This window comes from Bombina bombina, chromosome 7 (genome assembly GCF_027579735.1).
Source record: "Bombina bombina isolate aBomBom1 chromosome 7, aBomBom1.pri, whole genome shotgun sequence".
Lineage (NCBI taxonomy): Eukaryota > Metazoa > Chordata > Amphibia > Anura > Bombinatoridae > Bombina > Bombina bombina.
The window spans coordinates 295706662-295723965 of record NC_069505.1 but is presented as its reverse complement, the minus strand read 5'-3'; the positions used below and the strand labels follow the sequence as shown (position 1 = coordinate 295723965).

Genomic DNA, 17304 nt, shown 5'->3' with positions numbered 1-17304 from the left:
AGAAAGAAACTTCTCACAGGTGGCCTTACTCTGAAACCTATTCTGTACCCCTGAGAGACAATGTTCTGAATCTAAAGATTTTGGACTGAATTCATCCAAACATCTTAGAAAAATTTTAATCTGCCCCCTACCAGCTGCGCTGGAATAAGGGCCGCACCTTCATGCGGACTTGGGGGCTGGTTTAGATCTCTTAAATGGCTTGGATTTATTCCAGATTGAGGAAGGCTTCCAATTGAAAACAGATTCCTTAGGGGAAGGATTAGGTTTCTGTTCCTTATTTTGTCGAAAGGAACGAAAACGGTTAGAAGCTTTAAATTTACCCTTAGAATTTTTTATCCTGAGGCAAAAAAGCTCCCTTCCCCCCAGTGACAGTTGAAATTACAGAATCTAACTGAGAACCAAATAATTTATTACCTTGGAAAGAAAGAGATAGCAAAGTCGATTTAGAAGTCATATCAGCATTACAAGATTTAAGCCATAAAGCTCTTCTAGTTAAAATAGCTAAAGACATATATCTAACATCAATTCTGATGATATAAAAAATGGCATCACAAATGAAATTATTATTATCGGTTATTTGTAGAGCGCCAACAGATTCAGCAGCGCTATAAATTATTAGCATGTTGAATTAACTTAACAATGCTATACACATTATGATCTGATAATTGTTGCGCTAAAGTTTCCAACCAAAAAGTTGAAGCAGCTGCAACATCAGCCAAATAAATAGCAGGCCTAAGAAGATGACCTGAACATAAATAAGCTTACCTTAGAAAAGATGCAAGCTTCCTATCTAAAGGATCTTTAAAAGAAGTACTATCTTCCGTAGGAATATTAGTACGATTGGCAAGAGTAGAGATGGCCCCATCAACTTTGGGGATCTTTTCCCAAAACTCTAATCTATCAGTAGGCAAAGGATACAATTTTTTAAACCTTGAAGGAGCAAAAGAAGTACCCAGTCTATCCCATTCATTAGAAATCATATCTGAAATAGCATCAGGAACTGGAAAAACCTCTGGAATAACTATATGAGGTTTATAAACCGAATTTAAACGTTTACTAGTTTTAGTATCAAGAGGACTAGTCTCCTCCATATCTAATGCAATCAACACTTCCTTTAATAAAGAACGAATATACTCAATTTTAAATAAAAGGATTTGTCAGTGTCAATATCTGAAGCAGGATCCTCTGAATCAGACAGATCCTCATCAGAGATAGATAAATCAGTATGTTGTTGGTCATTTGAAATTTCATCATCTCTATGAGAAGTTTTAAAAGACCTCTTACATTTATTAGAAGGCGGAATGGCAGACAAAGCCTTCTGAATGGAATCAGAAACAAATTCTCTTAAATTTACAGGAATATCCTGAACATTAGATGTTGATGGACCAGCAACAGGTAATGAACTACTACTGATGGAAACATTATCGGCATGTAAAAGTTTATCATGACAACTATTACAAACCACAGCTTGAGGAACAGTTACCACAAGTTTACAACAAATGCACTTAGCTTTGGTAGAACCAACATCAGGCAGCAGAATTCCAGTAGCAGATTCTGAGACAGGATCAGATTGAGACATCTTGCAAAATGTAAGAGAAAAAATAACATATAAAGCAAAATTACCAATTTCCTTATAAGACAGTTTCAGGAATGCGAAAAAAATGCAAAAGCATAGGCCTCTGACAATGAAAAAAAGACCAGAGGCAAAAGGAATGGGGTTTTAAATAATGAAAATATTTGGCGCCAAGTATGACGCCCAACAAATAGAAAAAATGTTTTTTGGCGCCAAAAACGTCGGGAACTAAACACAAGTGTCATAGATGACGCAACCTCGTGAAACGTTCGGCGCCAACTAAGACGCCGGAAATGACGAATTTGCATCAACAGACGTAATTTTCGCGCCAAAAAAGTATTGCGCCAAGAATGACGCAATAAATTATAGCAATTTACGCTCTCGCGAGCCTAATACAGCCCACACTTAGAAAAAAGTCAATCTGAATACCCCAGGTAATTATTGTCACATTTTTGATCATACCGGTATTTGATCCATTTTTTCTTTTCTTTTTTTCCCAATTTTTAATTTGTACTTTTTCAAGTGAGACATATGTCTCTGTGAGATAGTTTTTATTTGTATACTGCTTAGTGAGATATCACTTGATATACCCATCCTCCATAATTTAATATCTTCTTTCGTATTGACATCATTGGTATTTACATCAAATTTAGGGTAATTATCCAATCCCAAGATCCATAATTGGATCTTTATTGCCGATCTTATCAATTGATTTGTTTTATCGTTCTCTTATATACATTTTTTTACTTTTTAGCACTGGTTTTATAATGACTTTTCTGTATGTGGATTAAATTGAGATTATTTGAATTTATTCAGTTTCTCTCAGATTGACTAGCTTGAATCAACAATTTTTGTTAATCTTGATACACACCTGTAAACTCAGTAGTGTTGAATTAAACTTTAACCTGTTGTATACCTTAGCCTATTGGCACTCCTATATACCTATCATACTGGATTCCGTACAAAACCTTGACTAGCCTATATGCTGTACAGTTATTGGTTGATGTGTCCACCGGCTTTTTTTAAATTTTTATTTATTTTTTATCTGTTGCTAATTGGCCGTAAGATAAACAACATTTAAGAAGTTTTTTTGTTTTGTTTAAAGGGGTTGTCCCAGAACAATAAATCAATGGCTGACCGAAAGGAGCACAACACGCCAAGAAGCCACAGTAATGACCTGGTATTGGGGATTTAAAGGGACAGATTATTATATGCTTTCAACATTTGTTTAAGTGCTGTATATTACATTTTACAATTTATTTGTAATACGCTTTCTTGAATCGGAGATGCGCTTTTGTTTATAATAATTTCAGCGCATTTATAACTCGGCAGAATACAGGAGTGAATCTGCCATATTCTAAGTGTCACTGAAAAAGGAATATTGATGAATTAGGATTCACACTGAAGTTGATTGGAAGTTTTTCAATTAGAGTAATATTCACTTACATGAATAACAACAGGAGGTAGAAGCTATCATAGACCACAATGACTGTGCATATAGTATTTTAATCACAGGTTTTTTTTTGTTTGTTTTTTTAAATTTGCTCCTGATACAGGAGACTGTTTTACTGGATTATATATAACAATTAGGAGTTACTAAATAATCATTGGAATTTATACTCTGGGGCTTAACATCCTTTATATACAGCTGTTTTTTAGATCAAATTATTTACACATCATAGGTTGTTTTCGAATGCACATATTTTTTTTAGATATCAAGCAAAATTTCCCACAAATATTTGATTAAGGGTTAGTCCATTATTTGTAGAGCACTTAGTACTTGATACACAATAATCACAGAATAGTTGTTAGTAGTTTCTAGATGGCCTCTAGGTGCTCAATTTATAAAGCTCTTCTCGCCCCTTTGAGGGCCGGTTCGCACAAGTGAACCTGCAGTCAGGATTTATCAAGCAGCAGTCAGACTCTTGGGTGTAGAATTTCAATCTTGGGCCACGCGTAATTGGCTGTGCTGCCCGCCACAGGAGAAGCCAGGCGGACAGGGGCAAATCGAGCCTTAGGTGGCCTCATTGATCATCAAGTCAATGAAAACCCATAGGAGAATTACCCATGGGAATTCTCTTTGCGCTTGATAAATCTTGCCCTATGTGGCTTCACCTTGTAGGTGTATTCTGTTTTTCTTAAATTAATATTTCATATTTTCTTTATCTCTATTGTGTACAATAGCTGTGTGTTAGGCCAATTATAGGAACATCAAACCTAAATAATCAACAAGACACACTCATACCCCCCAACATTTGTGGCTGGGTATCGGACTCAGGAAGTTGATGGAGGCCCATCACCATTTTGTGAGTGGAGCAGTGTTGGGAGGGGTGGGATCTTGGTTGGTTAACCCTTTAACACCATCTAACCGCGCTGGGCTTTAGAGCCGTTAGGACGGCATGGAAAGTCCTATAATGAAGCAGCTACGGCTTCCTAACTGGGATAGCGGACTGAAGGGCGTGCCTAGCGTCATAGGCACTCCCCCAAGACCCGATCCCATCATTGAAATCACGGGATCACATATACGATCACGTGATTTAAATTTTTTTACTTATTTGTTTATATCTGAACTTTGTTCCAATGTAAAAAATGAGTAACGGCAGAAAGGAGTTAATGAGCAGAATTATTGGTGTGAGAGGGTGGAGGCTAAGGGAAATTCTGCGAATAGGCATATATGGCTGTCTCAAAGGGAGAGCAAGACAGAGGCTCAGAATCAGAACTGCCCCTATAAAATAGGGACAGTTGGAGGTCTACATACCTCAGTATGGAACATATAGTTTTCAAATTAATACCAGATTTGTAATCGGTATTCTTTACTACGATTGTTTTTCATACCTTCTTATTGGAGATCTTAGCTTTGTTTAGCAGATTGTTTCTTAAAGCAGAGTTGCATACTTGGCTCTTTATACACCATGAGTGACCTTTTGAAATGTACTTAATAAATCGCACCTGAATAAGTCCAGAAGTCCGATTGTGATTTTATACAGGTTATGTGGAATTATGAAATAGCCTGTTATTTATAAATGTTACTTAAGCTATCCAAAGCACAAATTAATTGAATAATCTAACAAGTTAATTTTAATATAAGTTGCACAACAAGCACTGAATTTTTTATTTTTTTTTGCATTGCTCAGTTTAATACCGGCTTATTTTGTAGCTGAGTTGTCAGTACAATTAGCTGTGTGGTGTGCCCATTAAACAAGAATTGTGGAGAATACTGACGAGAGTTTTGTGTGGCTCTTACACATGTGAATAAAGATGCTCCTTTATTTTGCCTTTGAGGTGAAACAATCAAAAACACCAAAGGAGGTGACAATTGCACTGTAAAAAGGTCACCAGAAAACAAGTAAAAAGGAGATTCCCCAAACTAATTAGAATAGCCAATACATGCAAATACTCTCTAATCAGAGAGAAGGTACACCTAGCTACCTTGTGTGAAGGTACACAAGGTAGCTAAATCAATTACACCAAACGGCAATATAGTATCAATTTAAAATGAATTTAATATAACATGAAAAGTAAAAACAAATTTAAAACTAATTCATACAGTATTCATATGTATCAAATACATTTGTTGCAAAAACAGTAGTTAATCACATATAGTTTGCCACACGAACTGCACAAACGTTTAACACTGAAAGGTGTAGTATCCCAAGGAACGTATCCACAAATTATCCTGAGGTGTGGACAGAGAGAAGAGCAATATCGCAATCAGAGTCCCAGGTGATACAGACGATATAGATAACAGGAATGCCAGGAGACGCTGGAATACAAAGAAATTCCAAATGACCAAAAGGAAAAGACCAGACAAAATGGTGTTTCGTATTACTTACACTGGAGATGTTCTGGCTGGATTCCAGCAGTCTCGCTTGGCAAAATAGCGGTGCAACCACTGTTACAACGTTCCATCCTGTCCTAACAGCGTTGCGCTTTATCACCGTTAAGACATGGAATGTCCTATATTTTTTGGCGTCTCTTACCTGCTCCTTTCATTCAATTGGAAATCCAACTTGGGGGGCATGCCTATCTTCGTAGGCAGTCCCCCATGATCCGATCCCGTCAATGAAATCACAAAATTGCATCGACAATCGCGTGATTTATTTTTCAAGCAAAGTTTTTGCATCAGAACTTTGTCCCGATCTCAACACTTGAACCCTGCATGAAGGGGTTAAAGATTATCAGTGTTCACATCTATCAGATGATTACACTATTCAACAAAAAAAATATTTTTTAATACGTTTCCTCACTAAAAATAGTCATACTTTACTAATTAAGTCAAGAAAAACAAAAAGGACTTCAATTTTTTTTATTTTTATTAGCTCTAGTTTTTGGGCTAAACTACTTGCGCTTCAGTAATATAGTCACACAGTGAAAAGTAATATTTTCGTGATAGAACATAAATGAAAGCTGTTTTCATTAAATGAATCGCAAATAACACAAAACAAAAAAACATAAAGCAATTGAAAGTACTATCTGAAATAGAGGCCTATTAACAAGAGCACCTTCTTCTTTGCTTGTCGCTTGCCACTGTCCAACAGTAGTCAGCAAGCATAGAAGAGTTCCACCTAACCTGAAATCTTTGTTCTATCACTGAAATGTTTGGTGGAACTGCTCACTGTGCTCATCGCTTATTGCACCGCAGTTTTTAAGGAGAAAGTCCAGACAAGTCGAGAAAGTAGATTTGAGTGACATGTTTCTTGCAGCCTAAATGATGATACTTTTCTAAAAGATTGTTCCAAAGCTCAACATAGTTTCCAGCCCTTCGGTTACCAAAGAAGCCGTGCACAACACCTTTAAAAGCTTCCGAAGCCGCTTTCTCATTACCCTTGAGGACTCACGCCTAGTTATCATCCGAAATAAGTTCACAAATTTGTTGACCAACAAGGATTCCTTCCTTTAATTTAGCCTCACTTAGCAGTGGAAATTCTCCTCTCAGGTACTTGAAAGCTTATCCACCTTTGTTCATCTCCTTTAGAAAGTTCTTCATCAACACATTTACATGGCATCCTGGCTTTTAACGTAAAGCATAACCACAAAACTAAAAACATTGAAAGGAACACTCCAAACTTCACTTCATGAAAGCTATACACAAACAACAAACAAAACAAGGCCAACAGTGACTTATCAGTCCTGTACTCAGGTTTGCAGGTTCCTTACTGGCCACTAGGAGAGCCACGCCCTTTACTATATACCCACACCCTACATCATCATAAATAGACTATATCTCGCAGCCGAGAGCTAACAGAGATTTAAATGTTGCACGCTGAAATCAAATTAGAATAAAGTATTTTCAAGTCAGAAACATTTTCATTGTTGAGCAGTGTTATCGATAAAACAATTTATACCTCTACTTCTGACAGCTTCCGCACCACCTCGATTTTCTCCTGAAGGACCCGCCTCAGGGACTCTTTGGCTGTTGTTTCATAATTGTGTTTGTCTTCTTGCAAAGCTATCAATTCTTTCCGAATGCCGTCATCTGTTTGATTCTAAAAAATAAAAAATAAATGAAAATCAGGCATCACATATTATAAATTAAAAATTTACATGAAATCTCAGTAGAAAAAAGAAAAGTCCAATGTCATAGCATTCTAGGACAGTAGTGTTTGCAAGAATGTTTGTAACAATGAAAAGAATCAAACAATAATAAATATACTCAACACTGTGCACCAACAAGGGAATTTGTAGTTGTACTGAAGAATAATATATAAAATATTGTCCTCTTTGATGTATATTAGGGAAACCTTGAATAATAAGACAAAAAAGTCCCATAGTGTTATACTGTTTCCAATATGAGTCAAAGATGTTACAAGCAACCGTATAAGGAGGGACAGTCTACTTGAAAATTGTTGTAGTTTAAAAAGATAATCCCTTTATTACCCATTCCCCAGTTTTGCATAACCAACACAGTTATATTAATATACTTTTTACCTCTGTGATTACCTTATATCTAAGCCTGTGCAGACTGCCCCTTATCTCAGTTGACAGACTTGCACTTTAGCCAATCGGTGCTGATTCATAAGTAACTCCACGGGAGTGAGCACAATGGTATCTACATGGCACACATGAACTAGCTCCGTCTTACTACTTACTGTCAAAAACTGCCAAAATGCACTGAGATAAGAGGCAGCCGGTTGGGACTTAGAAACAGGCAGAGATTTCAAGGTTTTAAAGTATATTAATTTAACAATGTTGGTTGTGCAATGCTGGGGAATGGGTAGTAAAGGTATTATCATTCTTTTTAAACAATAAAAAAAAATCAAGTAGAATTTATCTTTAAGAAAGTTACTATAGCTCAATAATGAAGAATGCCCAGATATGCGGGGGTTTACACTTTATGTCTCCCATCAACTTAGATAAAAAGCACTCCAGGGTCATCAGAACTCTGTACACCTAACTGCATACGCATTGTAAGCTAGTAACAAGCGTTCTGCAAGCGTCATCCAGTGTAATGTGTAGCACTGCTCAGATCCGCCCCTCCTCATTATGACGTGGATAAACCCGTAGATCCAACACACTTGTCAGAGGCCCAGAGGCAGAACTTTTATTCACTTTCTGCGATTAGATTTTTTTTATGAAGATTTTTCTGCAGGTCATTTTTAAATAAAATTCAATTTTAAATTAGACAGTTACACTAAGGCACCAGTTCAACTGCAATGTGTTGGTTAACTGAAGAATAAAGCAATTTTTAATTTTTATAATATTATTGCATTGCAAATTAGCTGCATACAAAAAATACAGTTTAAAATGTGTCTAGAATTAATCTGTTTCCTTTTCTCTTGGTCTAACATAGAAATGTAGTAATACAAAAGATGCAATGTTTATACTAACGTCTTACATGCAAAATAAACAGCATTGCAGACTAGGAAAGGCTAAGGGGCAGGTTTGAAAAAATCTTAGAGCCAGTCAACAAGCAATGTGCTGCTGCTTTGCAGCGCTACTGCATATTTGACTGCTCACTTCAAAAAGCACTTTGCTCTGGATGCACTATGGCCTATAAAACTTACACAGTTCAGCCAGAGCACACCTCTATTTGAAGAGAACTGTCTAATGTGGAGCAGTACTACAAAGTTCAAGTGCTAAGAGTTCCTGCATGTGTCTTGTTCTTTCTGCAGACATGCTGCATTTTCTGCGATGACATCTCAGATCACTGTATGTTCTGCCTTGGGGGTCAGAGGTAATGCTTATTCCCCTGTTGGTGCACAGTATTGAGTATATTTAAAGTTTTTTTTTTTTTTTACCCCCACTTTATATACCAGTAATTTAAATATCCACCACTGTAGTGAATACTAATTTACATATTGATTTAATGTTTGTAGCAATGTTATACATTGTTGTAAACACTACTGCCACAGAATGCTAAAGACGTACATGGTTTTGAGCCTACCTACGTTCACTCCTTCAACAAAAGATACTGAGAACAAAGCAAATTTGACAGAAGTAAACCAGAACTTTTTTATTGTTTGTATGTATGTATATATATATATATATATATATATATATATATATATATATATAGAGACACACACACACACACACACACTGGTTTCCTTTTGACTTTTTAAACAAATTATCACACTCATAAGCAGGACAGTTAGTGAGCCTATCAGGAGTAGCATACTCAGGTAGTTGCAAATAATTGTCTATGTCCTGCTCAGGAATGGAACAGGAGTAGATTTGGTGCCCAACTTTAAAGTGACATTAAACCCCAAACTTTTCTTTCAAAGCATACCTAGGTAGTCTCCGGAGCAGCAATACAATACTGGGAAATAGATGCTGATTGGTGGCTGCACATATATGCCTGTTGCCATTGGCTTACTAGATGTGTTCAGCTAGCTTCCAGTAGTGCATTGTTGCTCATATAACAAAGGATATCAAGAGAATAAAGCAAATATGAAAATTGTAGTAAATTGGAATGTTGTTTAAAGATGTATGCTATGTCTAAATCATGAAAATAAATTTGAAATTTCATGCCCCTTTAAGGAACAGCAAAGACACATAGTTAAACATATATAATGAAACATTAATCCAGGGGTAGACAAATTTGTTTAACATTTAGGAGCCAGTAGGAATATTTAGGAGCCAGTCAATAGTGTATGTATTGTAGAAATATAGAAAATAACTCAAAATGTTAGAAGTCAGGGTAAAATTAAATTCTAGGAGCCAGTGGCTACCGGGCTCCTCGGTTTGTCAAGCCCTCCATTAGCCATTCATTTTATGAGAATTACTATATGAAGAGCATATGCATGCAATGAAAGTTTTATTGAGTTTCATGCCACTACAGTAAATGTGCTGCAAGTCGTTTAAATAAATCAAGTACTTACTTTTGAATAAGCTTGCAACTGGTTCCCCATTACCTCTAAGCGTGATAACAGTCGATCTTCATCTATTAGAGCCTGTTTAAATAAAAAATAAATGCATAAATGCCATGTTTGCTTTGTATTTGTTTTTTTGTACAACAATGTAGATGCTATATATGTGCCCCTAAATCAGTAATAAGAAAATAAATATTAAAGGTCTTAAAGGGCCATAATACCCAAATGTTTAAACACTTGAAAGTGATGCAGTATAGCTGTAAAAAGCTGACTAGAAAATATCTCCTGAACATCTCTATGTAAAAAAGAAAGATATTTTACTTCAAAAGTTCCTCAGTAGCCACCTCCCTTTGTAAAGGATTTCTAAGCAGCATTTTAGTGTGTCTGTCCTAGGACAGCTTAGGGGATGACCCTTGTGCACTCTCATATTATTTCCCTATTCAGCTTACTATGAAATCTCATGAGAGTTAAGTGAAATCTCATGAGATCACAGTAAAAGAGTTCATGACCTCAGCACTGCTGATGCTGATTGGCTGCTGTTCATTTCTTCATTTTTTTTTATTATTGTTTTACCTGCAGCTGGGAACAGCTGAGTATAACTTTTTACACAGAACTTACTCTGCTGAGCTGAGGAGATTGTGAGGTAAAATATCTTCCTTTTTTACATAGGGATGATCAGGGGATATTTTCCCGTCAGCTTTTTACAGTTATACTGCATCAGTTTCAAGTGATTTAGCATACGAGTATTATGTCCCTTTAATGATGGCTTAACTAGATGTCCGTGATAACTTGTTCAGTGTTTTCTGCAGCGACATTTGGAACAAATACATCTAATCCTATCTGACATTATTTTATCTTTAGCGTATTCTACAAAAATTGTCAAGAAAAATACAAAAAAAATTTATGTCACACAATATACTTTCCCTATCCACTAAGAGATGAAAAAACACAGCTATGTTCTACAGCTTTGCTATATCCCATAGCCCCAATACTCCCCCAACCTTACAGTTATGCATATGGCCAACTACAGAAGAAAAACTCGGCAAAATTAAATGCACAACAATTAAGACAGGGCTTGTAGATTCTCTACTGAGAAATTAATTTATGAGGTAAGCAAACATGTTGTCTTCTTTCAAAGGATGGTAAATGTCCACAAGATAATAACATACAGGATCTAATACCCAATTAGTGAGGTCCACAAGACCACTATGAGACCGGGTTGGACAAATGTAAGCAGGTACACTGTTACTGATCAGGCCTAAAGTGTGCATTACTTTTATGTTGAGGCGGCTTCTGGCATCAAACATCAAAATGATGGAATTTAGAAAATGTATGCAAAAAAAACAACCAAATAGTAAATCTGTTAAAAGCCCCAAAAAGTAGTCACTGCTGTGTAGAATAAGCAGTAATACACTCCAGAGGAAACTTCCCCACTAAAAGATCAGCCTAATTTCTAAAGTAACACCAGCAGTTTTTGACATTTGAAGACCAGAAAAAGTCAACAACGAAGGCAGAAAAAAAGTCGTCAAGTCTCAGTCGATTCAACATAAAATGTCAAAGTATGGACCACATCCATACAGTTGTGCAGAAGGTGCCGATTAGAATTTTTACGAGCTAGACACAAGGAGAGAACAAAAATAAAGTAATAGAATCTGAAGAAACTACCGTAGAAAAGAAAACAAAACTTGTCCCCAAAACTGACCTATCCTGATCAAAATTAAGGAAAGACTGCTCACAAGACAAAGCTGAAAACTGTGAAATATGTCAAACCTAAAAAATGGCTAATAAGAACATGACTTTCCAAGATAGCTGAAGATCCATCATATGCATGGGCTTCAAAAAGAGGGGCTTGAAGCACCCACCAACAAGTTCAGACTCTAAGGAGCAGAACCTGGCTGAGTCACTTTCTTTAATACAGACCAGCACCTGAACAAATGTTTGTAGCTTAGCAATCTTCCTATGTTAAAGCAGTGGCAAATCCAACATTTGTCTTTAAGAGAACAGGCACACAGACCTTTTTCCAAACGTTCCTGGAGAAGCTCTAAAACGCTAGGAATCATAAAAGATCCCCTGGCTGCACACCCAGCAAACTATGTTCTCCACGCCTTAATAGGTGAAAGACATGTCTATTCACAGACTTTGTAGCCTGGATTAAGGTCTCAACCTTATTAAAATGCCCTCTAATGACTAATGTCTTAAAGGGACATATCAAAATAAAAATTTCATGACTCAGACAGAACATGCAATTTTAAACAACTTTCCAATTGAATCTTATTATCCAACTTGTTTCATCCTTTTGGTATCCTTTGTTGGAAAGCATAACTAGATAGGCTCAGGAGTAGCAGTGCACTTATGGGAGCTAGCTGCCGATTGGTGGCTTTACATATATCCCTCTTGGTATTGGCTCACCCAATGTACTCAGCTAGCTCCTTCAACAAAAGATACCAAGAGAATACCAGATTTGATAAAATAAGTAAAGTGGAAAGTTGTTTAAAACTGTACGTTCTATCTGAATCATGAAATAATATTTTTGGGTTTCATGTCCCTTTAAGTGTGGAATGCATATTTTACAATAGGTGTATTTTACAAAGTAGAGCATGGTGCAGATTACAATAGTTACTTTGGAAAGCTTTTAATGATCTTCTGATAATAGCCGTATACAAGACTCACATGCACACAAATATGACAACTTATTACAGACTATTTTACAAAAGAACAAGCAAGTTACAGGTACGGTTGCAGGGCTGCAAAGGGACGGGTTTTATTTTTTGATACCTGCCAACTAGTATCTGAAGCTTCCTGTGTATTGGCTAGTAACCGCTGAAGAGTGGCAAGTTTTTGTTCCAACATCTGTTCCCGATGTAAGGCCTCCTGCAAACACATTAAAGGAAAATAAATAAAACAAATAAGTACATAAATATTCTAGAGAGCTGATGTAGAAGAAACAGAATTTAATTTTGTCTTGATGAATTTTGCTTTATTTCAAGAAGTGAAAAATATAAAGTATATGTTATTATGGAATTTATAATTCACACACAATTTGCCTTTCAGTGAAACTCTTAAAGACTAATAGCTGACAGACACTAAGAACAGAAAATTGAAGATAACACATTAAAAGAAGATTAATAATAATAATAATAATAATAATAATAAACAGACCCATATAAAAAAAATCAGTCAGTCAATTAGACCAGTGATGGTCAACCTCCTACTACATGGGGGCTGCCAATCAATATTTTAGAGGCCTTAAAGGGACATTAAACACTACATAAATGATAGATAGAATGATGCATTTAAAGAAAAGACTAGTCTGAGAATAATATGTAGATCATTTTTTAAAAGTTTTATTAGCTGTTTATATAGTGACAAAATAAGTGTAAAATGTTAGTGTCTATAAAACAATGGCAGCTGCCATGTTGTAACTTACACCTTCTCTGCTGTGGCCAATTAGGGACAGTTATAAATAGGTCACTAAAGTGTGATCAGGGACGTGCACTCATAGGAGGCAGGGCCTACCCTGCCATATGTGGCCAAAGCTTAATTAAATTTTAATAAAAAACTAAAAGTCCAAAAAAAATATTTCCCCCCCCATGTAATGCTATGGAGAGGCAGGTACAGGAACGCTTCTCTTCATTGCAGTACATGGGTCAAAGGAAAAGCTGTGCTGCAGCGCCACCTGTGTTCTGTCAATATATTAGCAGCAGACATTGGGACCAATAGGAGGCACCCCTCTTGATGCCTACTCTTGAAGAGTAAAGTAGTATTCTACATCTCTTGTGATTCACAAATTGTGTTCATATGCAGCTCATTAACAGGGGGACAGTAAGTGAGCATAACCCAATACTGACAGGAAGTCAAAGGGTCAATTCAAATTTAAATCCATAATTAAAAACCCAGAGTTTGAAGTTAAGTGTGCAGTGTCCACATTATTTAAATTAAAGTTTTTGACATTGAATATTGCTAAGCCTCCCTTTTTCATGGTTATTTGATTTAATTAGGTACAAACTCCATATATGTTATGTCTGTTCAGTCAGAGGATGCAGTATCTATTTTTATTTTTCTCTGTGTCTCCATTTATTTAAAGACTGCTGTTAACTTGTAATTCACAAATCAATTGAAAGCTGTTGCATTGTGTTTTTAATATGTGCTGCTTTTATACAAGTTTATATTAATAAAAAGGAGATGAGTCATTTAAAAAATATATGTAATTATTGCAGTTAAAAGTTTTTAGAAATAATGCCACTGTAAAGTAACTGGTTAAACACATAGTCAAAAGGAGACATTTAAAATTAAACTTTCATGATTGAGGTAGAGCATGCTATTTTAATAGACATTTCTAGTTATTTATATTTTGAGAATTAGCATCAACTGTTACTGGCTCCATGTCAGCAAATCAAATAAGTTTTTGAAAGGAACATGAAAATCATAATTACATTTCCATCATTCAGATAGAAATTGCACACAAAAAAAACCTTTCTATTTTACTTTTATTATTATGTACTTCATTCTTTTGGTATGTTTGGTGTCCTTTGTTGAAGAGCATACCTAAGTGGGATGTGCACGTGCGTTTCTTGAACACCATATTGCAGCAGCTGTTTTGGCAGTATTGATAACGTGTCTTTTGTGTAAAACTTGTATGGTAAATTATTTCTATTTTTACAATACAGTGGTGAGTAGAGAAGAGATTGTGTATCATTCTAATTGCTTAGTAACTGGCACTGTGCCACATAATTGTGTGAGTGTGTATGTGAGCAGAGTGTGTGTGGGTGTCAGTGAGCAGAGTATGTGTGCTTTATTCTCCAGGTAATCAATACATTTCCGATGAGCTGGTGCTTTAGTGCAGTGTTTCTCAACAATGGTCTTCAAGTACCCCCAACAGGCCAGGTTTTCATTATAGCTGAATCCGTGCACAGGTGAAGTAATCAGCTGATCAGTAACTCAGTGGTTATTAACTTGCTCTCACCCATCACCTGATTATGTCACCTGTGCACTGGTTCAGCTATAATTTAAACCTGCCCTGTAGGGGGTACTTGCGGCCCTCTGTACATGTGTTTCTCCGGCGTATAATATCTAATGCCTCACCAGCCTCTGACCTCACTGCACGTCACTATATATATATATATATATATACATATATATATATATATATATATATATATATATATACATATACATACACACACACACACACACACATATATACACACACGCAAGATTTATAATTTTATATCACTATCTCAGTGTTTAAATGTCCCTTTACGGGACAAAATAAATAAATAATGATGTATTCCCTAAATGTTTCAGGGCACCATCTATTTGCTGTTCTCCCCTCCAGATGTCTCAAGTTCTGGATACTTAGTTTTCCCACCCATCGAAGCCCCAAAACAAACTCAACAAGTTTTGTAAAAAGACTATAACACACATTTGTAGTTCTCTTCCTTCCCAGGAGCTGCAGAAAATAGTGCAAGGTGGCGCATGGCCATTCCTGATTTAGACATAGCATATGGAAATAAAACTAGAATATGAACAGATTAAAAAAGGTGAATGTTTACAACTATTAAAGGCCCATCTAATGCAAAAAGAACATGTTCTAATTCACTGTATTTTACTACTATATAAATGTTTGTGTGTAACCTCAGTAGAGGAATAAATCCTGTTCAGGAACCATAACGTACTTTAACTCCTGAACAGGACAAGGCTGCCGATTGGCAGCTATGTGAGAATGCCACACCTGACTGCCAATTGACCACGTCCTGCTCAAAAGAGCTCAGAAGCATCCTCATGTCTTTAGCACTCTATGGCAGCAATGTTTGTAAGTAAAGTTATTGTTGCAAACACTGTGCCCACAGAGTGCGAAAAACACATGCAACCTAATGAACTCCTATGAGCCTACCTAGATATACTCTTCAACAAAGGATACCCCGCAAAGGGGATAAAACAAAATTTATGCTTACCTGATAAATTTCTCTCTCTTGTGGTGTATCCAGTCCACAGGCTCATCCATTACTTGTGGGATATTCTCCTTCCCAAAAGGAAGTTGCAAGAGGACACCCACAGCAGAGCTGTCTATATAGCTCCTCCCCTAACCCCCATCTCCAGTCATTCGACCGAAGACAAGTAAGAAAAAGGAGAAACTATAGGGTGCAGTGGTGAATGAAGTTTAAAAAATAAAAACACCTGCCTTAAAGTGACAGGGCGGGCCGTGGACTGGATACACCGCAAGAGAAAACAATTTATCAGGTAAGCATAAATTTTGTTTTCTCTTGTAAGGTGTATCCAGTCCACGGGTTCATCCATTACTTGTGGGATACCAATACCAAAGCTTTAGGACACTGATGAAGGGAGGGACAAGGCAGGCACTTAAAAAGAAGGCACCACTGCCTGTAAGACCTTTCTCCCAAAAAAAGCCTCAGAGGAAGCAAAAGTATCAAATTTGTAGAATTTAGAAAAAGTATGAAGCGAAGACCAAATCGCCGCCTTACAAATCTGTTCAACAGAGGCCTCATGTTTAAAAGCCCATGTGGAAGCTACCGCTCTAGTAGAATGAGCTGTAATTCTTTCAGGAGGCTGCTGTCCAGCAGTCTCATAAGCTAAACGGATTATGCTTCTCAGCCAAAAAGAAAGAGAAGTTGCTGAAGCCTTTTGGCCTCTCCTCTTTCCAGAGTAGATAACAAACAATGCAGATGTTTGACGAAAATCCTTAGTAGCTTGCAAATAAAACTATAAAGCATGAACCACGTCAAGATTGTGTAACAGACGTTCCTTCTTTGAAGAAGGATTAGGACACAGTGACGGAACAACAATTTCCTGATTTATATTCCTATTAGATACTACCTTAGGAAGAAACCCAGGTTTGGTACGCAAAACTACCTTATCTGCATGGAAGATCAGATAAGGGGAATCACACTGCAAGGCAGATAACTCTGAAACTGTTCGAGCCGAAGAGATAGCTACTAAAAACAGAACTTTCTAAGATAAAAGCTTGATATCTATGGAATGCAAGGGTTCAAACAGAACCCCTTGAAGAACTTTAAGAACTAAATTTAAACTCCATGGTGGAGCAACAGGTTTAAACACAGGTCTGATTCTAGCCAAAACCTGACAAAACGCCTGAACGTCTGGAACATCAGCCAGACGCTTGTGCAAAAGAATAGACAGAGCAGAAATCTGTCCCTTTAAGGAACTAGCCGATAATCCCTTTTCCAATCCTTCTTGGAGAAAAGATAGTATCCTAGGAATCCTGACCTTACTCCACGAGTAACCCTTGGATTCACATCAATGAAGATATTTACACCATATCTTATGATAGATTTTCCTGGTGACAGGCTTTCGAGCCTGAATCAAGGTATCAATGACCGACTCGGAGAAACCACGTTTTGATAAAATCAAGCGTTCGATCTCCAAGCAGTCAGACGCAGA

The 17304-nt window shown here is 36.7% G+C and overlaps 1 protein-coding gene across 6 annotated transcripts in view; it reads right to left on the bottom strand.

The window, feature by feature from the left end:
* The window catches only part of SLMAP (sarcolemma associated protein), a 494984-nt gene that overhangs the window by 168179 nt on the left and 309501 nt on the right, over positions 1–17304 (bottom strand). For all 6 annotated transcript variants that reach the window (XM_053720860.1, XM_053720859.1, XM_053720862.1 and 3 more), the window contains exons 6-8: positions 12661–12756; positions 9895–9966; positions 6919–7059 (exon numbers count right to left, since the gene is read on the bottom strand). In XM_053720860.1, coding sequence (XP_053576835.1) covers positions 6919–7059; positions 9895–9966; positions 12661–12756 — 309 coding nt within the window. The remainder of the gene's footprint in view (positions 1–6918; positions 7060–9894; positions 9967–12660; positions 12757–17304) is intronic.